Raw genomic sequence first — 25,588 nt, 5'->3', positions numbered from 1 at the left:
TGTAAAGAGCAGTTCAAAAATTGAAGGGAAAATAAATTAACTTTATAAACAAAACATGTCTTTGTTTTTAGACAAAGGAGACAAAGTCGCAAGACGTTTTCGTCTTGCGAAGCAAGCCCATAGGGAAATTCGTCTTGCGAGGCAAATCAAAAACGGAAAAACCTTTCGTCTAGCGAGTTTTTTGTCTTGCGAGGCATTCGTCTTGCGAGGTACCACTGTACATCACTCGAGAAGCTTTTCCAAAACAACTCCAAAAGCTTTATAAAATCTTTTTTTTCCCCATTTGCAGCATATGTAAACAATAAGAAACAATCCACAGCTCTGTTTGAAAAACCTGGAAGAAACGTTTATTTCAATGTAGTTTGCATAATGTTGACAAAAAGAAATATCTATCTAGGAAAAACTGCCCCCCAAAATTACTATCCTGTTTACATTTTAACTGACTAATGGAGAAACAATGGAAGTTGCTCAAACTATTGCCATCCCCCCTCAATTTTGTCCACTGTCACTCGTATGGTTTTCCAGGACTTATAACTTGACCTCCAGACATCTAGACATTTATGCAACTTCTGTGTGTGAATATCTAATAAGATGGTAGCCGGATTTCTTCATGTGTAGAAAGTTTAATTTCTATGGTTTTCCCTATAGGTATACATCGAGGGCTCTTCCTACACTCCAAGCATTAATGCAACAATTTACTTATGCAGTTTTCCCACTGTGTGAATTCTCTGATGTGAAATAAGATTTGTGTTTTTGCTATAGCTCTTTCCACATTCAGAACACTTGTATGGTTTCTCCCCCGTGTGGATTCTCCTGTGTGCCGTGAGGCTAGAGCTCTGACTGAAGCTTTTTGAGCACACAAAGCATTTATAGGGCTTCTCCCCTGTGTGGATTCGCATGTGCTTAATAAGTGTCGAGTGATTGCAGAAGCTCTTGCTACAATCTGAGCATTTGAACGGTTTCTCCCCTGTGTGAATTCTCTGGTGGGAGGTAAGGTTTGAATTCCAAGTGAAGCTCTTCCCACACTCTAGACATTTGTATGGTTTCTCCCCTGTGTGGATTCTCTGGTGCAGAGTAAGGTTGGTGTTCTTGCTAAAGTTTTTCCCACACTCCAAGCATTTATAGGGCTTCTCCCCTGTGTGAATTCTTTGGTGCGAGGTTAGGTGCCCACCCTGGCTAAAGCTCTTCCCACACACAAAGCATTTGTACGGTTTCTCTCCTCTGTGAATTCTCTTATGCTTAATAAGATCTGACTGGCTAGAAAACCTCTTGCTACAGTCTGGGCAGCCATAGGGCTTCTCCCCTGTGTGGATTCTTTGATGTGAAGTAAGGTTGGTACTCCGTGTGAAGCACTTTCCACACACAAAGCATTTGTACGGTTTCTGCTCTTCACAGAGCATTTGAAATTCCGGAAGATTTCCACCCTCAGTGAAGCTCTTCCCAAACACTAAAGTCTGTTCTGGTTTCTCTTCTGTGTGTATTCTCCAACAAATATCAAGGCCCTTGACCCTCCTGTTTTCTGCCTGTTCTTGTTGATCTGGGATGTCATAAAAGTTCCCATCCTGATAAGGAATGGATTGGTGTTTCTTTTTCCCTGTGTGGTTGCCTTCCTCCATCTGTGGTCCTTCTCGATTCCAAAGGATCTCCTTCAACTGTTCATGCCCATCTCTTCCAGACAATATCCCAGGTAATTCCCGTTCTTCCTCGTTCTCCCCCACATCATCTGCAAGAATAAAGAGAGAAACCCTGTAAGATATCAAGGGGGCGAAGGGGGGACAAAGTTCACTATTAGCTTGGGAAAGGCTTGGGACCTTCAACAAGGCACTACCACGACTCCCATCATCTGTGCAAAAGTCTGTGGGAGTCTTTTTGTCTGTGAACAAATATTACTATATGCAACCTTGGGGGTGGCTTGAACAGTGGGAACGATCCCCATTTCCCCCCATAGTAATAAATTGGTGGTGAACAGGGCATTTTGGGTAGTGGTGCCCTACATGGGAGGGCCTTCTCGGTAGCGGCACCCGCCCTGTAGAATCATAGAAACATAGAATCATAGAATCATAGAGTTGGAAGAGACCACAAAGGCCATCGAGTCCAACCCCCTGCCAAGCAGTAAACACCATCAGAGCACTCCTGACATATGGTTGTCAAGCCTCTGCTTAAAGACCTCCAAAGAAGGAGATTCCACCACACTCCTTGGCAGCAAATTCCACTGTCGAACAGCTCTTACTGTCAGGAAGCCCTGTGGAACGCCCTCCCACCAGATGTCAAAGAGAAGAACAACTACCAGACTTTTAGAAGACATCTGAAGGCAGCCCTCTTTAGGGAAGCTTTTAATGTTTAACAGACCACTGTATCTTAATACTCTGTTGGAAGCCGCCCAGAGTGGCTGGAGAGGCCCAGCCAGATGGGTGGGGTATAAATAATAAATTCTATTCTATTCTATTCTATTCTATTCTATTCTATTCTATTCTATTCTATTCTGTTCTGTTTTGGTTTTTCAAATTAAAGTTTTACTATCACATATCCAACATACAACATAAAAACAAGATTCCATAGAATCTCCTGAACTTCCCTCCGCCCCTTTCCGGGTCCTATTGTTAGTCATTTCCTCCTGCATCTTTTATACTAATCCAAATCTTTTACATCTGCAGTATATCCAAAATTTACCATTAAACTACAAGTATTATTCCAATCCTACTAACAATTTCAACTGTTTAGTCGTACCTCAGCTCCCAAACGCCTTGGGAGTCGAATATTCCGGCTCCCGAACGATCGGAAACTGGAAGTGAGTGTTCCGGTTTTTGAATGTTCTTTTGGAAGCCGAACATCCAACAGGGCTTCTGTGGCTTCCGATTGGCTACAGGAGCTTCCTGCAGTCAATCAGAAGCCATGCTTTTGAAATCAAACTTTTCGGAAAGTCAAATGGACTTCCAGAACGGATTCTGATCAACCTCCAAGGTACGACTGTACAGTAGTACCTCGGGTTACAGATGCTTCAGGTTACGGACGCTTCAGGTTACAGACTCTGCTAACCAGAAATAGTACCTCAGGTTAAGAACTTTGCTTCAGGATGAGAACAGAAATTGTGCAGCGGCAGCGCAGCAGCAGGGGGAGGAGGTACCTCAGGTTAAGAACAGTTTCAGGTTAAGAATGGACCTCCAGAACGAATTAAGTTCTTAACCTGTGTTACTACTGTACAGTGGTTTTTAAGATAAATTATAAATTTTCCCCATTCTTTATTTAAATTTTGGTCTTCCGGATTTCTGATTCTTCTGGTCATTTTTGCCATTTCGGCATAAATCCATCAACTCAAATCTGCCATTCTTCTCTGGTTGGGACTTTATCTTATTTCCATCACCCCCACACCCCTTTCTCAATGAATCATAAAGTTGGGGTGGTTGCTTCCCCTCCCCCCCCATTGTTTTCAATGTTTTGTTTGATTTTTATCATCTCCAGTTACCTGTTTATCACCCTGTGTGGTGTTATTTTTTTTAATCCATTTGCTCATTTGATAGTGACACTATTTATTTGTACGTTTCCGAGCACAATTCAAAGTGTTGGTGCTGACCTTTAAAGCCCTAAACAGCCTTGATCCTGTATACCTGAAGGAGCGTCTCCACCCCCATCGTTCAGCCCGGACACTGAGGTCCAGCGCCAAGGGCCTTTTGGTGGTTCCCTCCCTTGTGAGAAGTGAGGTTGCAGGGAACCAGGCAGAGGGCCTTCTCGGTAGTGGCACCCGCCCTGTGGAACGCCCTCCTACCAGATTTCAAAGAGAACAACTTTTAGAAGACATCTGAAGGCAGCCCGGTTTAGGGAAGCTTTTAATGTTTGATGCACTACTGTATTTTGATATTTTGTTGGAAGCCGCCCAGAGTGGCTGGGGAAGCCGAGCCAGATGGGCGGGGTATAAATTATTATTATCATCATCATCATCATCATCATCATTAATATGAGCAAATCATGGAGAATAAATCTATCGATTGCTACTGGCCCTGAAGGGGGCCACCAGGTGGCGCGTTGGAAGATGGCCGACAATAACATCTTTCTGACCCATACGAGGTAATTAAGGGGCTGCTATGGGAAGTATGCAGCCTTCCTACTCCCCCTGGATATGGGGGAACACTGCCCTGCCAGCAGTGTTCACAATGCACCCCCTGATCCGAGAGATGGGGGTGCCGAACACTTGGCACAAGCCCTCGATGAAGTCAGATCTTCCTTACGCAGATTCCAATTAGTGCGTGCTGGTTGCTTCAGCTCGGAATTATAATTGGAAACATATGATTGGAAACAAAGCTGAAGCACATACATCAAGTAAGGCTCGACACATAAGACCACTGATTAATGGATCTCTGCGACCAGGACTGACGGATGGATAAGTAAATCTTCCGATGAATCACCACAAGGAGACTGTATGTTTGGAACGAAGGGGGGGTGGAGGAAAAAACTCTTTTTTTCTTTACACGATGTGATATTAATAACCCTTCATCCCAGATAGAAACAAGATCGTCGTGTTTTTATTAATCATAAGCAGGATTCTAAGACTGTGTGGGATGGATTATAACAGGAGAGAAGACTGGTGAATGGTGAGAAAGAGGAAAAATTTTATGACGCAGTTAAAAAATGGCTTCTCGCCAAGACAGGCTTGCCGGAAAAAGGACAGGGGGAGGAGAATCAGGATCGTTAGAATGAGAAGGAATGTTGGAATGCAAGTTTGTCCTGACAGAGCCCCCTGATTCATTTGATCTATTTGGTAAGCCTGAGAAAAATAAAGGACAGACCGGAGATTAATTTTGATTATGGAAGCGTTGAGCAGAGGCTGTCCCTGACCGATATGATTTTTGGAAGAGTATAAAACCCACACAGAGATACCAGTTTTCAATCTGCTTGTGAAAATCATCAGAGATCGCAAAGAAAGGAATACACGATAACAAGAAGAGAAAGGAAGTAACAAAGGACTATCCGGATCAAACTGGATAGAACTGACTAATTAAAGCAGGAAGATAAGTGGTGCCTGTTTTGGACTCGTGCGGAGCTTGATGTATGGGTACCCTCAACAAAATTTAAAATTTGGCTGTATAATTTGGAATTAATGTGATATGGATAATGTGATGTGATTGGCCTGTTAATAAAAATTAATTTAAAAATAAAAATTAAAAAAAAAGATTGCTACTGGCCCTGAAGGCTGCAATCTACGTCCACTGTCAGAATCAGTGTCCCCCGGAATGCTAGGTAAAGGTAAAAGGACCCCTGACCATTAGGTCCAGTCGTGGCGGACTCTGGGGTTGCGGCGCTCATCTCGCTTTATTGGCCGAGGGAGCCGGCGTACAGCTTCCGGGTCATGTGGCCAGCATGACTAAGCCGCTTCTGGCGAACCAGAGCAACGCACGGAAACGCCGTTTACCTTCCCGCCGGAGCGATACCTATTTATCTACTTGCACTTTGACATGCTTTCGAACTGCTAGGTTGGCAGGAGCAGGGACCGAGTAACGGGAGCTCACCCCATCAGGGGGATTCACACCTTCTGATCGGCAAGTCCTAGGCTCAGTGGTTTAACCCACAGCACCACCCGCGTCCCCCCCGAATGCTAGTTGCTTGCAATTGCAAGTGGGGAGACTGTCGATGCTGCACTCAGGTCCTGGCTTGGCGGCTTCCCACTGCATCCTCCGGTGGGCCACTCTAGGAAGAGGGAATCAGTGATGTTTCGTCTGCTTTTGCCACAAGCACTTCAAGGGTTCTGTATCTTACCGGCATCAATCTCTATTTGGATCGTGGGTTCACTAGGGACCTGGGGACCTTCCCCACAGGAAATGGGTAGTTCTGCTTCCTGTGCTGGGCAGGTTTCCTGACAGCACCTCGTTCTTTCCTGACTTGCTGGAGAACTATTGAGCTCGTGAGACGAGGAAAAACTCTCTTTCCATGCTGAAGTCCCACGTGGTGCCACCGTGTCAGAATCTTCGGGCAAATATTTCTCCTCCTCATCTGCGGCCATCCATCCATTGCCTGCTGAAGACAAAAAAGTGGGAATCCCAAACAATTCCATACCTGTATTAGAGGAAACGGGGGTACAAAAGACAACCAAGCTTCTTGGATCAGAGAAAAGAAAAAGGCAACATTATCAAGTGCATAATGAAGCATGATGTGGAGAAGGTGGACAGCGGAAAGCTTTTTTCCCCCTCTCATAACTCAAGAACTCAGGAATGTCGAATGAAACTGGATTTGGAAGATTCAGAAGAGTGGTGAAGATGGTTAAACTCCTCTCCCTTGCAAAGCACATAAGACCTGAAGGAGGAAGTTGGAAGAGTGACGCTCTTTCCCACTTCCTCTTTCAGCTCTATGTGCTTTTAAAGCTTCAGAGTCGTTCTGTCAGAACGGACTTTGAAACATAATATTTTATAAATAAATAAATTGGCCGCTTTCTCTCCCGGGCAACTGATTTTCTGTGCATGCGTTTTCTCTTGGAGGAGAAAAGTGACCATGGCGCTCACTCAAAAATCTCAGGGTGCTCACACACCTAACAAAGATGGAGCGAGTCCTTCTCTTTTTAAAATTATTAGTTTTTTCAGATTTACAAGTAGTTCTCAGCTACCTCCTTTGGTAATCCTCACAGAACTCTAGCCCAATGGTTGCCATTAATTTGATTTTGAACTGATTTTAAAATGAATTGATTTTAGAATGCTGTGTTACTTTTATCGTTGTTAGCCGCTCTGAGCCCGGCTTCGGCTGGGGAGGGCGGGATATAAATAAAAAAATATTATTATTATTATTATTACAGTATATTGTCAAATGAAGAGTCCTTCTTATTCTTATACACTCCGTAAAGCACACAACAATTACTTCTTTAAACAAACAACACAAAAGAAGCCACAGGTATGTAAAAGCTTGAGAGGCTATACATAGGGCTGCAAAGTGGGTGCTTAATCCAGATTCAGTCATCATAACTGAACTCAAAAACAGAATTCTAAAACCCTACCACATTAATAATAATAATAATAATAATTTTTTATTTATACCCCGCGCTCCCCAGCCAAGGCCGGGCTCAGAGCGGCTTACAAGCAATAATAAAAACAAGATGAGTGATTACAACTTAAAAACAAAAATAAAATACAACATTAAAATAATGGAACATTAAAATATTAAAATGAAGCCTCATTGCAGGAGAAGGAAAAGAAAAAAGAAAAAGGGGGGGGGAGGGAATCAAATTGGCTCCAATCCAAAGGCCAGGCGGAACAACTCTGTCTTACAGGCCCTGCGGAAAGAAATCAGATCCTGCAGGGCCCTGGTCTCATGAGACAGAGCGTTCCACCAAGTTGGGGCCAGTGCTGAAAAGGCCCTGGCTCTGGTTGAAGCCAGTCTAACTGCCTTAGGGCCTGGGACCACTAGGGTGTTGTTATTTATGGACCTTGAGGCTCTCCGTGGGGCATACCAGGCGAGGCAGTCCCGTAGGTACGAGGGTCCTAGGCCGTGAAGGGCTTTAAAGGTCAAAAGCAGCACCTTAAATCTGACCCTGTACTCCACCGGGAGCCAGTGCAGCTTGAAAAGCACTGGATGAATATGCTCCCATGGCAGAGACCCTGTGAGGAGCCTCGCTGCAGCATTCTGTACCCGCTGGAGTTTCTGGGACAGCTTCAAGGGCAGCCCCGCGTAGAGCGAATTACAGTAGTCAAGCCTGGAGATGACTGTCGCATGGATCACTGTGGCCATTAAGGGAAACTGATCGGAACATTAACATTGACGTCATGTTTAACCCAATATGTTCATAAGCAAGAGGGAGCTTTTGGCTGGCTTCTCTTCCCCTTCTGACTCGGACTGCTCCTCTGGACTGCGGGAAGCTATGTCCACGACACTGTCTGATCTTGAGCCCAGCACAATAGCAGGCCATCCACCATGCTTACCCAATGGGCACGGATCCCCATCATAGTGGCTGCCATCTTCCTGCTTGGTTTCCACGTTGGCCGCCCTCTGCACAGCATCAGGAGGAGTTTGGTCAACCTCAGACGAACCCTCTTCCTCCTCGTCCTCCTCAAATAATACCTGCAACAGCAGACAGGGACCTGTTCACCTTTTTCAGCCTAAGGACCACAGCAGCCTGACAAGGGTCACATGTTGTTAGCAGGCAAGGACAGAGGCAAAAGTGTCAGGAGTGAGGAGTTACAGATAGGTAGCCGTGTTGGTCTGCCATAGTCAAAACAAAAAAATTCCTTCCAGTAGCACCTTAAAGACCAACTAAGTTAGTTCTTGGTATGAGCTTTCGTGTGCAAGCACACTTCTTCAGATACACAGAATGAGTGTATCTGAAGAAGTGTGCTTGCACACGAAAGCTCATACCAAGAACTAACTTAGTTGGTCTTTAAAGTGCTACTGGAAGGAATTTTTTTGTTTAGGAGTGAGGAGCTGTGGGTTAAACCACTGAGCCTAGGACTTGCCGATCAGAAGGTCAGCGGTTCGAATCCCCGCGACGGGGTGAGCTCCCGTTGCTCGGTCCCTGCTCCTGCCCACCTAGCAGTTTGAAAGCACGTCAAAGTGCAAGTAGATAAATAGGTACCACTCTGGCGGGAAGGTAAACGGCATTTCCGTAAGCTGCTCTGGCGGCTTTCAGTCCTGCTCTGAAAACTTGCTCTGTTTCCAGATAGGCCTTTCACAATATGAATTTTCTCTTTTTTAAACCAAGTAGCACAGGTGGTTGAAATGGCGCAAGTTAAATGCTAGCAAGGCACAGCACTCAAACCACAGTTTATTCCGGGAGTGAGGAACCTTCCAGACATTGCTGAACAACAACTCCCATCAGCACCAGGAAGCGTGGTCAACGGTGATGAGAGTCATAGATTAACAACATCTGGAAAGCCAGAGGTTATATAATAATATAATAATCATAATTTATTATTTGTACCCCGCCCATCTGGCTATGCTTCCCTAGCCACTCTGGGTGGCTTCCAACAAAGATTAAAAATACATTTAAATGTCATACATTGAAAACTTCCCTGAACAGGGCTGCCTTCAGATGTCTTCTAAAAGTCTGGTAGTTGTTTATCTCTTTGACATCTGATGGGAGGGCGTTCCACAGGGCGAGCGCCACTACTGAGAAGGCCCTCTGCCGGTTCCCTGTAGCTTTGCTTCTCGCTGTGAGGGAACCGCCAGAAGGCCCTTGGAGCTGGACCTCAGTGTCCAGGCTGAACGATGCGGGTGGAGACGCTCCTTCAGATATAATAGGCTGATACCATTTAGGGCTTTAAAGATCAACACCAACACTTTGAATTGTGCTCGGAAACGTACTGGGAGCCAATGTAGGTCTTTCAAGACCAGTATTATGTGGTCTTGGCAGCCGCCCCCAGTCACCAGTCTAGCTGCTGCATTCTGGATTAGTTGTAGTTTCCGGGTCACCTTCAAAGGTAGCCCCACGGAGAGCGCATTGCAGTAGTCCAAGATAACTAGAGCATGTACCACTCTGGTGAGACAGGTAGGGTCTCAGCCTGCGAACCAGATGGAGCTGGTAGACAGCTGCCCTGGATACAGAATTGACCTGCACCTCCATGGACACCTGGTTTGGTGTAACCTGCCAACCACAGTTTTATGGCAGCTCTCACCTGGTTATCCAGTCTCTCGGCCTCTCGCTGCCTCAACAAGAACTCCTCGGCCAGGGCCACCGCCTGGGAGCAGGTTTCCGGGCTGTGCTCCCTCACCCAGCTCTGGATCTCCGGCGGAAGGACGGTCAGGAACTGTTCCAGGATCAGCAGCTCCAGGATCTGCTCCTTGGAGTGCCTCTCCACCTTCAGCCACTGGCGGCAGAGCTCTTGGAGCTGCCCGCAAACCCCTCGCGGCCCCTCAGCCTCCTGGTAGCGGAAGCAGCGGAAGTGCTGGCGCCACCTCTCCCTCGTGAGGGCATCCCATCGCAGGATGATGGCCTTCACTTTCCCATAATTCTCCTTGTCTCCGGCCTCCAGGCTGCTGAAGGCCAGCTCGGCTTCCCCGCTGAGGGCCGGCAGCAGACGGACCGTCCACTCGGCCTTGGGCCACCGGCAGGCTTTGGCCACTCGCTCGAAGGAGGCTAGGAAGGCCTGGGCATCGTCCCAGGGGGTGGGCTCCTCCGGCAACTGGGGGACCCCCCATTCCGAGTGAGGGGACTCTACCGTCTTCAAAAACTCCTGCCACTGGGCTTCCCAGGACTGGGCCAAACCATCTTCCGGCTCCTCCTTCACCTGGTGCAGAGTCGCTCTGCGGCGCAATCCCCCACAGTGCACTGCTTCAGGGGATTCGCTTTCTCCCTCGAAGCCCATCCTGGGTTTGCGGCTTACATTGTCCCAGAGGAAGCGAATGGATTTCCCGGGGCTTTCCCTTTGCGCACTGCCGTCGGGAACATCCCTTTCCATTTTCATCCCGGGACAAACTCCCGGAAAACTCCAGAATAAGCTACCGTGATCGAGGTGGGTGCGTTGAGCTTCTGTCTGGGGGAGAGAGAAAAATACGCAGGTGAGATAAACCTTTCCAAACTCCTTCCGTGGTGGCATCCCTTTCCCCAGGCAAAGGGCCTTCTCGGTAGTGGCACCCACCCTGTGGAACACCCTCCCACCAGATGTCAAGGAAATAAACAACTACCTGACTTTTAGAAGACATCTGCAGACAGCCCTGCTTAGAGAAGCTTTTAATGTTTGATGTTTTATTGTGCTTTTAATTCTGTTGGGAGCCGCCCAGAGTGGCATTGGCCTGGGCGGAACCAACTGCAATGTACCTCCTTCCCTCTCCGGAACATTCTACCTGGTTATTATGGAACCAGAATGCTCTCTCCCCCCCCTTCCTTCCACATTGCCAGGGATCGAACCTGTGACATTCCGCATACAAAAAAGATGCTTTTCCATTCATCCACATTAAGATTTGAGCCTCACACAAATTCCCAGAGTTTCCCAGAAAGAGGAGCCGATTGCTAAACCGCTTTGGGAATTGTCAGTCAAGGGGAACATGGGACCTCTTAATTTCAACTTCTTCAACAACGGTTCCCATGATTCTCTGGAGAAGCCACAAGCGTGGAAAGTTGTATTAAAAGCGCTTTGAGTATAAGGTACACAGATATTTGCACACACTTTAAACCTTAAAGGTTTAAGAGAGCCTCGCCTTCTCCTGTTGACAGCTACCTCAAGCTCCTCTCTCTTAGGCAGCAGTTGCACGACATATACAGTGGTACCTCAGGTTACATACGCTTCAGGTTACAGACTCCACTAACCCATAAAAATTACCTTGGGTTAAGAACTTTGCTTCAGGATGAGAACAGAAATTGTGGTCCGGCGGTGCGGCAGCAGGAGGCCCCATTAGCTAAAGTGGTGCTTCAGGTTAAGAACAGTTTCAGGTTAAGAACGGACCTCTGGAACGAATGAAGTACTTAACCTGAGGTACCACTGCATTTTGCTTTCCTGACATTTCCCTGTTAATTTCTACATTACAGTTGGGCATTCACACAACATGAAAGCCACATCTGGGAATACAGTGCAAGCTTTACTCTAATTTCTCAGTTACAGTGGAACCTCGGTTTTCAAACGTAATCCGTTCCGGAAGACCGTTCGACTTCCGAAACGTTTGGAAACCGAAAATCTAAGGGCTGTCTCCAATTTCAATGTGTGGGGGGGAGAGAAATGTGCCTTGGAAGCCATTCGAGTTCCAAAAAACATTTGAAAACCAAAACACTTACTTCCAGGTTTTCAGCGTTGGGGAGCTGAAACGTTCGGCAATGGACCCGTTCGAGAACCGAGGTTTGACTGTATTTTCTGGGCAGGGGGTGGGGGAATCTGTTTGCAAATGATACAGAAATGAGCGCTAAACTTACATACCCTTCAACATTTCTCTGATGAAAATAGGGACATCCTCTTCCATAATAATAATAATAATAATAATAATAATGTTATTATTTATACCCCACCCATCTGCTGTCACTCTGGGCAGCTTCCAACATATATAAAAACATAATAAAACATTAAAAAAACCTTCCATATGAACCCAAACCAATGGCTTTGAGTTACAAGAAAGGACATCCCGGCTGTTAACGGAGAAATCTGAGGGCTCCCTTGGACAAAAAACAAGGACACCAGCCAGGAATACCAGAGCAAAGCAGCAGCCAGTAGGCTTGGTCTGTATTGAAGACTGTCGAGACAGGACTCCCACCTGCCACAAGGTGGAACAAGATGGAAACCCCGAACAAAAGAGAACCCAAACTTTTATTAGCTGCTAATCCCCATGTTACACCCCCCCCCAAACTACATCACTAATACATCATGAAAGGGGAGGTCTGGTGGCAGTAATCTGAGCATTCTGGACCCTGCCCCATGGTTCTCCTTGCCCTCCACCAAACACCCATCAAGTGTAACAAAAGAGATATTTACATTTCCCTGTTTCCCAGCCAAGTTAATCACACCCTTTTGTCTTCATCTGGATTTGTTATTTCTGGAATGGGTACCTGTCTGGCACTCAGGTATCAGGATCCAGGGATTATCACTCAGGCAGAGGTGCTGCTGAGTAGCTGAGCTCACATGTCTATATGAATTTCTGAAGTTTTCCCTGTGAGCCAGTACATAAGTACATTTATCAGTGAATTCTTACATTTGGTATCGTGCAGCAAAGGCCCTTTGAACAGATAGGAAGAAACTGTGATGAAGTGTTTTGTGGGGACAAATCACAAAAGTCACAAGAGTGATGGTGCTGATTTTGGTAGTGGGGTGCATGCGCATGATATCTGCTGGAGGGGCAACCCCCCCCAACCTATACATAAATTCCTGCAACATCAGGAAGAACTTTCTGACAGGAAGAGCTGTTCAACAGTGGAACGGTCTCCCTCGGGAGGTTGTGGCCTCTTCTTCCTCAGAGGTTTTTAAGCAGAGGTTGGATGGCTATCTGTCACGGATGCTTGAGTTGAGATTCCTGTATTGCAGGGGGTTGGATTAGATGACCACGGGAGTCCCTCCCAATTCTCTGATTCTGTGATCTGTATACCTGCTAAGCATCCTAGACATGGAAGTGTTCTCTCTTACACACACACACACACACACACACACAGGAGTACCAACTTTGTCCTGCAACCTTGGGTGCCCGGGGTTATGGGTGCCATGGGGCATGGCCCTGGCACCAAAATTTGTGGGTGCCCGCCCCCTTCATAGGGAATTTTGTGGGAGGGTCCAACGGAGTTGGCACCTGTTCACACACACACACACACACATTTAAGAGGAAGCACTCTCTGGAAGCCAGTTTTGGGAAATTGCATTAAATTGCATTCATTTGGCAATGACGTGAAATGATTTACTGAAGCTTAGGGAAGCTTTTAATGTTAATAGATTATTGTATTTGAATATTCAGTTGGAAGTCGCCCAGAGTGGCTGAGGAAACCCAGCCAGATGGGCAGGGTATAAATAAATTATTATTATTATTGTTATTGTTGTTGTTGTTGTTGTTGTTGTTGTTGTTGTTGTTATTATTATTATTATTATTATTAAAATCAATAAAAGCAATTGGCAAAAAAAAGGAAGGAAGGAGGCGCTCTCACCTTCTGATCCGGCTTGGTGTTTGAAGGGATGCGCGTCCCCAATCTTCCCCGTTCCTGCGTCCGTTCAGACGTGCGTCTCCCCCGTGACGCCACGTGCGCCCCAAGAGCACCCGCCGGCCCCAAGAAAACTGCATGCATTCAAAGGAATCGCGGAAGGAGCTTAGCTCTCCATGCGAACATTTAGATTTGCTGGCTGTCTCTTTCCCTCTCCCAGCTTCTCTAGCAGAGATCTTGCTGGCCCAGATCCAATTCCACAAGGGGAGTTTTGGATCCACACATAAACATAAACACACACACACACTTCTCTCTCTCTCTCTCTGATCCCCGATTCTAGGTGGGTATATTATTTTAATTTTTTGTGCAAAGGGCTCCCTCCTGCCTTCTTAGCATTGACTGGGGGGGGGGCGGGGGGAGAAAGCTCCTCCTCTTTCTGCACAGAGGAGAGGGGAGTCAGGCTCACGCCGGCTGGACTTTTCTGGGCAAAGGGGAATTCTGGGAGTTGTAGTCTTTCCCTGTCGGAGCTGCAATTCCCGGAGAGCCTTTCCGATCTCTCTCTCAAAAAAAGGGGGCATCACTTAAGGGCGCTGCTGCGTTGATTTTCTCATTTGATCCCCCGGCTGTTCGCATCCCTGCGCCGCTTCGCATTCAAACGAATCCCAAGATAGCTTGAAAAGCACCAGCGGTGTTGTTTAAGCTCATGGCTCTAGCATGGCTCTTATGATGTTCTTATATACAAGAGCTACACACACTGCCCCTTAAAAAACGTGGTAACTGTTTGGGTATGGCTGAATTGCCTGAGAACTTTCTACACTGTATGATACCCCAACAAAACATGGAACCGACCAGTTAACAGCAACAGTTTAAAAACCATTTAATCACTTTTTTGCAAAAGAAATTTATTTGTTGAAATGTTTATGGGGAAATGCATGCAGTACATAGTATGTAATTCTTAGTCCTCTGCCCACATACGTTCTTCTCTGCTGTTTAATCCTTTCTTTCCCTTTCCCTCCTCCCTGTCCCACAACAAATATCCACCTGAGTCTTTTTATGTGAAAATCTCTTGTGTGTGTGTGTGTGTGTTCTTGACTCTGGACACACCACCTGTTTGTAAAGCTGATGCTAGCTAATAGTCCAGGATAAAGAGTTTAGGTTTCCTCAGTGGAAGCTTAAAGGCTCCAGACCCGTCTCTTGATTGCTGGGCCTCTCCCTCTGGCTTTTGGAATAGGACACCCTTCAGGGAGAATAGGAGGGAAACCAAGAAACAGCTGTAAGCTGCTTTGAATCTGAATACAGTCGTACCTTGGATCTCGAACGCCTTGGCTCCTGAACAAATCGGCTCCCGAACGATCAAAACCCGGAAGTGAGTGTTCCGGTTTTCAAGGATTTTTGGAAAACTGGTTCTCTTAACTCTTTCTGTTAGGGTCATGCTGACGATAAATACAGGCCATAATGATCCTGGATTTTACTTTCTCTTTCTATCTCTTTGTTCCAGTGTTCTGTTTCTGTATGCTCTGGTGTTAGGGTTTAGCCTTATTATAAATTTGTAGGTTTTATTGTGAGTGCCACAACTTGATTCTTATGGATTGTGCCAATCCTGAATGTGACCATTATGCTCATTTGCCTTCAGCAGCAAGTAAAGCTCTGCTGGATGAAGTACAATTGCCTCTGGTCTGTTTTTTGGAAACACTGTATCGTGTTTTAAGTTTTTTCCTTCCCAGAAGAGGCGACAAATTCTGCCCCCTTACCCACTACAGAGCGGTGAACAAAAAGGAGTTTATTTTCGGCCCCAGACCCATTTAAAGGATGCCTGTTCCTAAGACATAAACTGCAGAGCATCCCTCTGCCATGCTTCCTCATCTTCCGAACAGCAAGCCCCCGAAAGAAGAAGAAGAAGAGTTTGGATTTGATATCCCACTTTATCACTACCCTAAAGGTAAAGGTAAAGGGACGCAAGACCATTAGGTCCAGTCGTGACCGACTCTGGGGTTGCGGTGCTCATCTCGCTTTACTGGCCGAGGGAGCCGGTGTACAGCTTCCGGGTCATGTAGCCAGCATGACTAAGCCACTTCTGGCGAACCAGAGCAGAGCAAGGAAACACCATTTACCTTCCCGCCGGAGCCGTACCTATTTATCTACTTGCACTGGCGTGCTTTCAAACTGCTAGGTTGGCAGGAGCAGGGACCGAGCAATGGGAGCTCACCCCGTTGCGGGGATGCGAACCGCCGACCTTCTGATCAGCAAGTCCTAGGCTCTCAAAGCGGCTCACAATCTCCTTTCCCTTCCTCCCCCACAACAAACACTCTGTGAGGTGAGTGGGGCTGAGAGAAGTGTGACTAGCCCAAGGTCACCCAGCAGCTGCAAGGTCACCCAGCAGCTGCATGTGGAGGAGCGGGGAAGCGAACCCGGTTCACCAGATTACAAGTCCACTGCTCTCAACCACTACACCACACTGGCTCTCACTGGCTTGCCACCCGTCCCGGGGGGAAAGACAGGAGGGTCAGGTGCCCGCTTTGTCTTCGCTGTGTACGCTCTGGTGCCTGGCAAGGTGCGCTTTGCGGATGAAGTCCCTCCCGCACTCAGCGCACTTGTAGGGCTTCACGCCGGCGTGGATCCTCTTGTGGTTGATGAGCCCCGATCCCGAGTGGAACCTACTCCCACACTGTGAGCACTTGTAGGGTTTCTCCCCCGTGTGGGTCCTCTCGTGGACGGTCAGCAGCGAGTTCCGGCTGAAGCACTTCCCGCAGGCAGGGCACTTGAAGGGCTTCTCCCCCGTGTGGCTCCTGCAATGGACCAGCAGGTGGGAGCTCTGGCTGAAGGTCTTCCCGCAGAAGGAGCACTTGTAGGGCTTCTCGCCCGCATGGCTCCGCTGGTGGTAGATGAGGCCCTGGCGTGAGTGGAAGCTGCTCCCGCACTGGGTGCACTTGTACGGCTTCTCCACGTCGTGGGTCCTCTGGTGGAAGAGAAGGTGTGAGCTCTGGCCAAAGGTTTTCCCGCAGGTGGAGCACCGGTGGTAGGGCCTCTCCGGAGCATTTTCACCCGAGTCCTGTCTAAAGTCCTCCCCGCTCATCTTCTGCATCTGGGGTGGCGGGCCTTCGACGAGGATTTTTCCATTTGCCGCAGGGGAAACGGACACCACCAATCTGTTCCGGACGTGGTTTCCCTGTGGGGTTTTGGGTCTGAGCTCCTTCGGGGAAGTTTGCCCCTGCTCAGGACCCCAGGGACTGCAATCAACGGACTTCCTTTGGGGTGCCTGATGCAACTCCACTGGCTTGGGCCTTGCCTGCAGATCGTTGTGCTCGTTCGTTTGCCTGTAATCTGTTGGAATCAAGAGAAAGAAGATTAGCCTGAGGGATCAAGCCAGCAAACCTATCAAAGAGCGAGTCGGCAGTAAATCACACCACTCAAAGTTGGAGTTAACTGTTTGTTTGTGTTTTTTGACAAGGTAATAATCATAAATAAATAACAATGTGCGCCCCACCCCCGAGACCATTCCATTGTAATTATCCAACCTCCCAAAATTTCAACTCCTCTTCCGTTCCACCCCCACCATTCTACCTGGACACTGAGGTCCAGCACCAAGGGCCTTCTGGCGGTTCCCTCACTGCGAGAAGCCAAGTTACAGGGAACTAGGCAGAGGGCCTTCTCGGTGGTGGCACCCGCCCTGTGGAATGCCCTCCCACCAGATGTCAAAGAGAACACTGACTACGAGACTTTTAGAAGACATCTGAAGGCAGCCCAGTTTAAGGAAGCTTTTAAGGTTTGATGCATTACTGTATTTTAATATTTTGTTGAAAGCCGCCCAGAGTGGCTGGGGAAGCATAACCAGATGGGCGGGGTATAAATAATAAATTATTATTATTATTATAGTATTATTTCCATTTTAACAGTACAAATTCTACAAACACCTTCCATATCTCCTCGAAGTCATATCTCCTGCATATTCCCCATCTTACCTTAAAGGCACATGTTAATTTATCGTTAATAGCTATATCCCACACCTCTTTATACCATTCTTCCATTTTGTATTCTGCTCGCCCTTTTCCACTTCCTAGCTATCATAATTCGTGCAGCTGTCAATAAATTTGTGAGCAAGCCCTTCATGGCCTGCGAACCTTCCACCCCCTCGTAAATTGATAATAATGCTACCTCTGGACTTTGGGTCAGCTTTAACCCAGTGGTTTCTGTTACCTCTGTTATTTCTGTTAACTTTATTAGTGTCATGTCTAATGAGCTCAGCAGCTCGTTCCTGGTAGGTTCTTTAGATGTGATTCCTGCACTGCAGGGGGTTGGACTCTACAATTCTGTGATTTTGTGCTTACCCAGCAGGCTGTCACCACAGTCATTCTCCTCCTTTGTTTCTCTGCCTGGCTGTGTCTGGGCTGGAAGCACAGAGGTTCGCTCTGATCCTAAGAAACCAACAGCACCCTCCTCACCCGGCAGAGGCTCCTGAAACAAGAAACATGAATCAGTTTTAGTCAAAGGTCTGCAAATTCCTGGCAGGACCTAACTCACAATGCTTTAGTGACAATAAGGACACAGGAACAGCCTGCTGGATCTGGCCAATGGCCCATATAGTCCAGCATCCTGTTTGGGCTGGGTGTTCGTCAGTATGCAGATGATACCCAGCTCTAATGGTAAAGGTAAAGGGACTCCTGACCGTTAGGTCCAGTCGCGAACAACTCTGGGGTTGTGGCGCTCATCTCGCTTTAGTGGCCGAGGGAGCCGGCGTACAGCATCCTGGTCATGTGGCCAGCATGACTAAGCCGCTTCTGGCAAACCAGAGCAGCGCACGGAAACACCGTTTACCTTCCCACCGGAGCGGTACCTATTTATCTACTTGCACTTCGTGCTTTTGAGCTGCTAGGTTGGAAGGAGGGACCGAGCAACGGGAGCTCACCTCGTTGCGGGGATTCGAACCGCCAACCTTCAGATCGGCAAGCCCTAGGCTCTGTGGTTTAACCCACAGCGCCACCCAGCTTTACCTCTCTTTTAAATCAGAACCAGTGAAGGCGATGAAAGTCCTCTGTGAGTGTCTGGAGGCGGTTGGAGAATGGATGGCGGCTAACAGATTGAGGTTGAATTTTGACAAGACAGGGGTACTGTTTTTGGGGGACAGGCAGGTGTGGAGGACCCCATAGTCCTGAATGGGGTAACTGTGCCCCTGAAGGACCAGGTGCGCAGCCTGGGAGTCATTTTGGACTCACAGCTGTCCATGGAGGCGCAGGTCAATTCTGTGTCCAGGGCAGCTGTCTACCAGCTCCATCTGGGACGCAGGCTGAGACCCTACCCACCCGCAGACTGCCTCGCCAGAGTGGTGCATGCTCTGGTTATCTCCCGCTTGGACTACTGCAATGCGCTCTATGAAGGTGATCTGGAAACTGCAACTAATCCAGAATGCGGCAAGACTGGTTACCGGGAGCAGCCACGGGGACCATATAACACCGGTCCTAAAAGACCTACATTGCTTCCCAGTACGTTTCTGAGCACAATTCAAAGTGTTGGTGCTGACCGTTAAAGCACTAAACAGCCTCGGCCAGTATACCTAAAGGAGCATCTGCATCCCCATTGTTCAGCCTGGACACTGAGGTCCAGCTCCAAGGGCCTTCTGGCGGTTCCCTCAATGCAAGAAGTGAGGCTACAGGGAACCAGACAGAGGGCCTTTGGAACGCCCTCCCATCAGATGTCAAGGAAATAAAAAACTACCTGACTTTTAGAAGACATCTGAAGGCAGCCCTGTTTAGGGAACTTTTTAATGTTTAGCATTTTATTGTGCTTTTAATATTCTGTTGGGGAGAGCTGGCCAGATGGGCGGGGTATAAGTAATAAATTATTATATTATTATTATTATTATTTGTCACCCCAGCCAGACAACACTCAATGAGGGTCTGAAGCAGAGCTGGTTATGGGTGTAGCCTGGGAAGTGTCCTGAGGGGAGCTGGGGGATGCATTTGGCCCACCATACCTGAGGTTCCTCCACCTGGTTTAGACCTCCTCACCTTCTGCTGTTCCCATCTCTCTGTCTCCTTCTGCCTCTGTAGAAAATCCTCCGCCAGGGCCACCGCCTGGGAACAGCTGTCCGGGCCGCATTCCCTGACCCAGCTCTCGATCTCTGATGGTAGGATGGTCAGGAACTGCTCCAGGATTAGCAGCTCCAGGATCTGCTCCTTGGTGTGCCTCTCCACTTTCAGCCAGCGGTGGCAGAGCTCCTGGAGATGGCTGTAGGCCCCTCTCGGACCATCAGCCTCCTGGTAGCAGAAGCGCCGGAAGTGCTGGCGCTGCTTCTCCCTGCTGATGGCGTCCCCGTGCAAGATGGCCGCCTTCACTTTCCCATAATCCTCTCTATCTCTGGCCTCCAAGCTGCCAAAAGCCCATTTGGCCTGTCCGCTGAGGGCCGGCAGGAGTCGAGCCACCCACTCCTCTTTGGGCCACTGGCAGGCTTTGGCCACTTGCTCGAAGGAGGCGAAGAAGGCCTTGGCGTCGTCCCAGGGGGTGGGCTCCTCTGGCCACAGTGGGACCCCCCACGCCGAGTGAGGAGACTCCACTTCCTTCAGGAACTGCTGCCACTGGGCTTCCCAGCACTGAAGGATCCCTTCCTTTGGCTCCTGTTTCACTTTTTGCTGCGAATGTGGCGTCCTTCTTGGGTATTTCTGGGTAACATGAGCATTTTCCCCAGATCCCTCTGACCCTTCCATCAGTCTGAGGCCTAGAGGGTCTTCCATCTGCAGGCTGGTGGCAATACCTCCACAGGACACTGACAGTCTCTGAGTATTTCCACAGGTGCCCAGGAAAGGGGATTTCTTCTTCAGAGGGTGGGGGAGAGGAAGAAAGGAACACAAATAAACATTTGTTTCAAGTTCATCATCAAACATTTTATGCCAGCTTATTTTCTTTCTTATTTATTTATTTATTTATTTTATTTACGGTATATCCCATCCTTTTCCTCCAAAGAGATCAAAGTGGCATAGATGTTTTGTTCCTTCCTCATATAAGGTTAGGGAAGAAGGTGGCACTGTGGGTTAAACCAAGGAGCCTAGGGCTTGCCGATCAGAAGGTCGGCGGTTCAAATCCCCGTGACGGGGTGAGCTCCCGTTGCTCGGTCCCTGCTCCTGCTAACCTAGCAGTTTGAAAGCACCTCAAGGTGCAAGTAGATAAATAGGTACCGCTCAGGCGGGAAAGTAAACGGTGTTTCCGTGCTCTGCTCTGGTTCGCCAGAAGCAGCTTAGTCATGCTAGCCACATGACCCGGAAGCTGTATGCCGGCTCCCTCGACCAATAAAGCGAGATGAGCGCCGCAACCCCAGAATCATCCACGACTAGACCTAATGGTCAGGGGTCCCTTTACCTTTTACATATAAGGTTGGTTAGGCCGAAAGGCAGGCGACTGGCCCTCAAAGTCACAGTGAGCTTCACAGCCAATAGGGGATTTGAACCCATGTCCCAGCTCCTGGCCCAGCACTCTAACCACAAACGCCACACTGTGGCCACGGATTTATCCTCTCATTGAGAATGAGACCTGCAGGGTAAGGGTAACATAACCAAATGCCCCCCACCCCACCATGAGAGGATGGGGAGTCCCTGCATCACACATAGAGCCTCATAGCTTAGAAATCCATACACCTCAATAACAAACAAAGCAAACACACACCTGAAGTCTGCAACCTTTAGAAAAAGAAGAAGGAATGCCATTGCTGCTGCTATTCTGGTTTATAACCTGAAGATGGAAACTCGGGTCACTGAACGTGCCCCCAACACCATATGGTGGCAACGGGAATATCTGCATGCGCATAAGAGTTTGGACTTGATATCCCGCCTTTCACTCCCTTTAAGGAGTCTCAAAGTGGCCAACAATCTCCTTTCCCTTCCTCCCCCACAACAAACACTCTGTGAGGTGAGTGAGGCTGAGAGGCTTCAGAGAAGTGTGACTAGTCCAAGGTCACCCAGCAGATGTATGTGGAGGAGCAGGGAATCAAATCCGGTTCACCAGATTACGAGTCCACCGCTCTTAACCACTACACCATGCTGGCATGGCTGCTGTATTTCAAAAAGTGAAAATCTGGACACAAAAGTTGAGTTTTTCCCGTTTTGCTGGACAGTTCAGTGATTTTACGCCCGGATATTGTTTACGAGGGCAGAATACCAGCTATGTCCGGGAAATTCAAGACATATGGCAGTCCAATGCATGCAGGAATATCGGAAGCAGCTCCCTACTGTCAGACCCGCCCAGCCAAGTACTGTGTACAATAATGGGCAAAGTCATTTCAAGCAGGGGACATTCCCAACCCTACCTGGGGGTGCTAAAGACATAGACAGACAGACAGACACATAGATAGATAGATAGATAGATAGGTAGATAGATAGATGAATAGATAGATAGATGATAGATATCTGCATTGATATACTGCCCTCTCATAAAATAATCATGGTTGTGTACAGCAAAATTACAATCGTAGTGGGAGATTGTATCTGGGAACTTCTGCATGCAAAGCCCCCCTTTTGCTGCAAATCACTCTGAGCATATCCCCTTCACATCTTACCCTTTGGTGATTGAGCCTGGGGTCTTATGTAAAGCTAATAATACATCAGGGAGAAGGTGGAGGCTAGAACCCTGAGCTGCTAGCTTTCTAGGTGCAAGGCATTACAGACCACTAGGAAGCATTCCATCGTGCAAGACCCACGTCAGTCAGCAGGAGAGTCTCAGGAACGCTGCAGCCCTGCCTGGGCTTCACCACCTGTCACCTGCTACACCTCCCTTTGCAGGTGCAATTCCTCCCCCTCCCCCCTTTGACCTGGTCTGCTCTCCTTCTCTTCCCAGAATCGGGCTTCTCCTTCAGGAGCTCCAGCCCCAACAACGAAGAGATTGTGTAATAATAACCTCACCTAAATGCATAGCCCCACACCAAAAAGAGAATCGGTTTCCGGGGGGAGGGGGAAAGAGGATGGAACAGGAAAAGGGGCTTTCCAGTGTTTACATCCTGGGTTATGTTTTCACCACTTCCTTTTTTCCCCTCCTTTCTAGGAAGCTGAAAGGTCCTCCAAGGAACTCTCTCGTTTTAACTCCTCCATAGGCAGTGGGGAAATCCCCTTTTGCACACAGGGACAGGGTTTCCTCGGGCACCTTAATTGTACAGTATAGCTTTCATCATAGGCTGAAGAAGCATCTTTTTACCCTGGACTCTGACACCTGAGATATATAAGGGTGTTTATTTTATTTTATTTTATTTTATTTTATTTTAAAGAACCCACCCTTTTCTTTTAATTGCAAACTCTTTTTCACGTATAATTGTGTTTTCGCATTGCTGTTTCCTTCCTTTGTGAAGCATAGGTAAGGGTTAGAATCTAATAATAATTTTTTTAAAGATAATGATGCTTTTTGTTAGGACCAATAAAAAGGTTTTTTTTCTGAGTAGTGAGCAAGTTTTCATATTCCACAAATTCTCCCTTGATTGAAGAAAGCGGATGGATGGAGAAAGGTTTCCCCCCCCCCTCTCTCTTAACGTGACAACCTGTGGACATCAAAGGAAGCTGAACATTGGAAGATTCGGGATAGGCAAAAGGAAAAGTCTTCTTTCCAGGACAGCAGAGCAAAACTGATTACGGAACTCTCTGCCACTGGAGGCAAAAGAAAATGCTTCTTCACACAGTGCATAGTTACATGGGACATGATCCCAAAGGAGCCAGGGATGGCCACCAACATGGCTTTAAAAGACTGGTCTTGGAGGTTGAGGCTATCAATGGCTTCTATCCATGGACAAGAGGCCGTGATGCTTTTCAATACCGCTTATGGGAGCTGCAGGAGGGGAGAAACCATAGCTGTCAACTTACAGATTCGAAAATAAGGGACCAGCAGCCTTGAAAATAAGGGACCAGCAGCCAAAATAAGGGACCTGCAGCCTCACCGGTTCCAGGCACTCTAGTCTTCCTGTCCTCCTGCAGTCTGGTCAAACTCATGCTGGTAGCTTCGAGAACACTGTCCAACCAACTTTGTAACCAGAGGTTCAACTGACTAGAATCTGAATCACATGCACCACAAGGCCTATGCAGCCTCAACTTAAGATGGCTCCCCGGCCTGGCTTTACACTGCAAAGTTTGCAGCAGCACGTGCAACAAAATGGCGTCCAGCATTCAAAAAACCCCTCAGCTTGCATTAACTAGCCACACACAAGGCATGCAAGCTTCACCCCCCAGTCGTTCTTAGACTTCTTGTTGGGTGAGCAACACAGCCAAGTAACACAGTTGGAGCCTCCCTCCTCCCTGGCCAGCCGGGAGGGAGGGAGAGGAGCTGCTTCCTTTGAAATTTAAGGGACATCATTTAAGGGACATTTAAGGGACATCCATCAATAAGGGACAGCAGCGGGACATGGCGCTGGAATAAGGGACTGTCCCTTCAAATAAGGGACACTTGACAGCTATGGGAGAAAGTGGTACTGTTCTCGGGTCCTACTTGCATGTTCCCCATGGGCACTGTTGTAAAATTTAAGTTGCACACAGAGGAAAATGCCTTGAGAGAAATGATACTTTATTTTAGCACACAGAACAATCCCAAAAAACCATTTTGACTCTTCCAAAATGACCTCAAATATTCATTTGCAGTTGGGGGAAGGAGATGGGGAGAGCTTCCCCATTGTCTTTTCAATTGCAAATCCCCGCTAAGTTTCTGTTAAGCTGTCAATAGGTGTTAAGTTTGTAAGTAAAGAATTTAGAAACTAAAGTATTTACCATCTCGCCCAGGAAATCCATTCTCGAGCTTGTTTGGAGGTTCTAGCAGGGGAGCGCAGCTATCGTATACCCTTGACCGAAGAACGGTACACTCCTTCTATCTGGGATGGTCGTCCTCTTCCACCGAGCGCGCAGCTTCGGGAGGGACGCACATGGAGCGGTGAGGGAGGAAGGGGACACCCGCCTAGCCAGCCAGATCAGCCGAATCAACCCTGGCGATCAATGGGGTGACAGATGTCGCAGCCAGATCGCCCTCACATCCAATAAGTTAAAGAAAAAAATCTAATGAAAGTGATTGGTTTAAATTAGATTTAAGAAGTTGCTGAAGAAATGTGAAACAAGGATGCAGAAAAGGGAAGGTATGGGGAAGTCCGGGAAGTAAGGTATATGAAAATAAGGTTAAGAAATTATACGTGTTTATTTGTTTGTATGTTATTGTTATTGTCTTATTTATAGTTTGTTTTTATTATGTGTTTGGAAAATTAATAAAAATTTATTTTTTTTAAAAAAAAGGAAATCCATTCTCAGATATCCAGGCAGACAGGAGCGAAGCCTCATGCTCAAATTTCTGTGGGAGATGTATGATGTTTTTGGGGTGGTCTTGGGCTTATTTCAAGTCTATATTTGTTTGTTCGGGGTCTCTCCTACATCCTTGCAAGGAGGGGAGGGAACTCTGTTGCAACAGAAAAATAAAGATCAGCCTTGCTTTTCACTGCCTCCTGCCTCCTCCATCCATTCTTCTGAAATAAATAAAAGTCTTATATATATAATAAATGTTCATAAATGTACCAAGCAAACACGTACATAAATATGTGAACCATATGTCTGAAGCAGTGCAGAAGGGCAGTCCTGGAGCCATTTTGGCTCCCAAACTGACCAAATGTTTTCTCTGCAAGGTCAAAGGAAAATGGAAAAGCCTCCCCGTTGTCTTTTCATTCACAAATCCTGTCTCTGTGTACGAATGGGGTGAGCCTGTGGCCTGGCTCAGGAACTGGGTATTCGACACTGCAAAAGACTGGCCAGGCTCCCCAGGGTAAGCATTAACAGGTAACCTGCCAGACAGGAGATAAACGACAAGAGATAAACAACGCACTCAGATTTCTGCTGTAGACCGCCTTTTCTGTGATGTATGTATGATGTTTCTGGCATGTATGTTTCTGGTCTTGGACTCCAAGGCGGGCAATTTAAAATGTCTATATAAGGGCAGGCACACCTGGGTTCTGGGTCCTCCTCCTTTCCTGCGGGTGAGGGGAGCACCCTGTTGAAACAGTTCAATAAAGATCAGGCTTACGAGCTGCTTTGCTTCTCAATGTCCTCTGGTTGGCCTCTGTTCTTTTCTCCGACCGATGGAGAA

The 25,588-nt window shown here is 47.5% G+C and overlaps 2 protein-coding genes across 9 annotated transcripts; both read right to left on the bottom strand.

The window, feature by feature from the left end:
- Positions 1-322: 322 nt before the first annotated feature.
- On the bottom strand, positions 323-11,753 carry LOC308580481 (uncharacterized protein). The gene is made up of 5 exons (XM_081182187.1): positions 11,678-11,753; positions 9,585-10,442; positions 7,896-8,034; positions 5,749-6,006; positions 323-1,723 (listed from the first exon to the last, which is right to left on the bottom strand). The coding sequence occupies exons 2-5, from the start codon at positions 10,371-10,373 to the stop codon at positions 696-698; spliced, it is 2,214 nt and encodes a 737-aa protein (XP_081038313.1). The 5' UTR covers positions 10,374-10,442; positions 11,678-11,753; the 3' UTR covers positions 323-695.
- A 2,565-nt stretch (positions 11,754-14,318) lies between these two features.
- On the bottom strand, positions 14,319-22,610 carry LOC308580603 (uncharacterized protein). Of its 8 annotated transcripts, none has more exons than XM_081182501.1 (4): positions 21,164-21,845; positions 19,516-20,319; positions 17,839-17,965; positions 14,319-16,834 (listed from the first exon to the last, which is right to left on the bottom strand). In XM_081182501.1, the coding sequence occupies exons 1-4, from the start codon at positions 21,302-21,304 to the stop codon at positions 16,017-16,019; spliced, it is 1,890 nt and encodes a 629-aa protein (XP_081038627.1). In that variant the 5' UTR covers positions 21,305-21,845; the 3' UTR covers positions 14,319-16,016. The 8 variants fall into 8 exon arrangements, with proteins under 8 accessions (XP_081038627.1, XP_081038628.1, XP_081038634.1 ...); XM_081182502.1 differs by having other exon boundaries at positions 19,516-20,316; XM_081182508.1 differs by lacking the exon at positions 21,164-21,845 and adding an exon at positions 22,396-22,610 and having other exon boundaries at positions 14,321-16,834; positions 19,516-20,316.
- Between the last annotated feature and the right edge of the window lie 2,978 nt (positions 22,611-25,588).

The sequence above is a fragment of the Podarcis bocagei genome (assembly GCF_964188305.1).
Source record: "Podarcis bocagei genome assembly, chromosome: 2".
NCBI classification, from domain to species: domain Eukaryota; kingdom Metazoa; phylum Chordata; class Lepidosauria; order Squamata; family Lacertidae; genus Podarcis; species Podarcis bocagei.
The sequence above is the reverse complement of the archived record's forward strand: the minus strand, read 5'-3'. Positions and strand labels throughout refer to the sequence as shown.

What these genes read in the sequence shown, in the direction of transcription:
- LOC308580603 (XM_081182501.1), bottom strand. Translation starts at nt 21,304, where the DNA reads ATGCGCATGCAGATATTCCCGTTGCCACCATATGGTGTTGGGGGCACG. An exon ending in CTAAAGGTTGCAGACTTCAG is followed by an intron (nt 20,320 to 21,163) that starts GTGTGTGTTTGC and finishes CACCCTCTGAAG; the next exon opens with AAGAAATCCCCTTTCCTGGG. An exon ending in CTGTGGTGACAGCCTGCTGG is followed by an intron (nt 16,835 to 17,838) that starts GTAAGCACAAAA and finishes TGATTCCAACAG; the next exon opens with ATTACAGGCAAACGAACGAG.
- LOC308580481 (XM_081182187.1), bottom strand. Translation starts at nt 10,373, where the DNA reads ATGAAAATGGAAAGGGATGTTCCCGACGGCAGTGCGCAAAGGGAAAGC. An exon ending in CCGAGAGACTGGATAACCAG is followed by an intron (nt 8,035 to 9,584) that starts GTGAGAGCTGCC and finishes CTGCTGTTGCAG; the next exon opens with GTATTATTTGAGGAGGACGA. An exon ending in TGGGGATCCGTGCCCATTGG is followed by an intron (nt 6,007 to 7,895) that starts GTAAGCATGGTG and finishes TTTTGTCTTCAG; the next exon opens with CAGGCAATGGATGGATGGCC.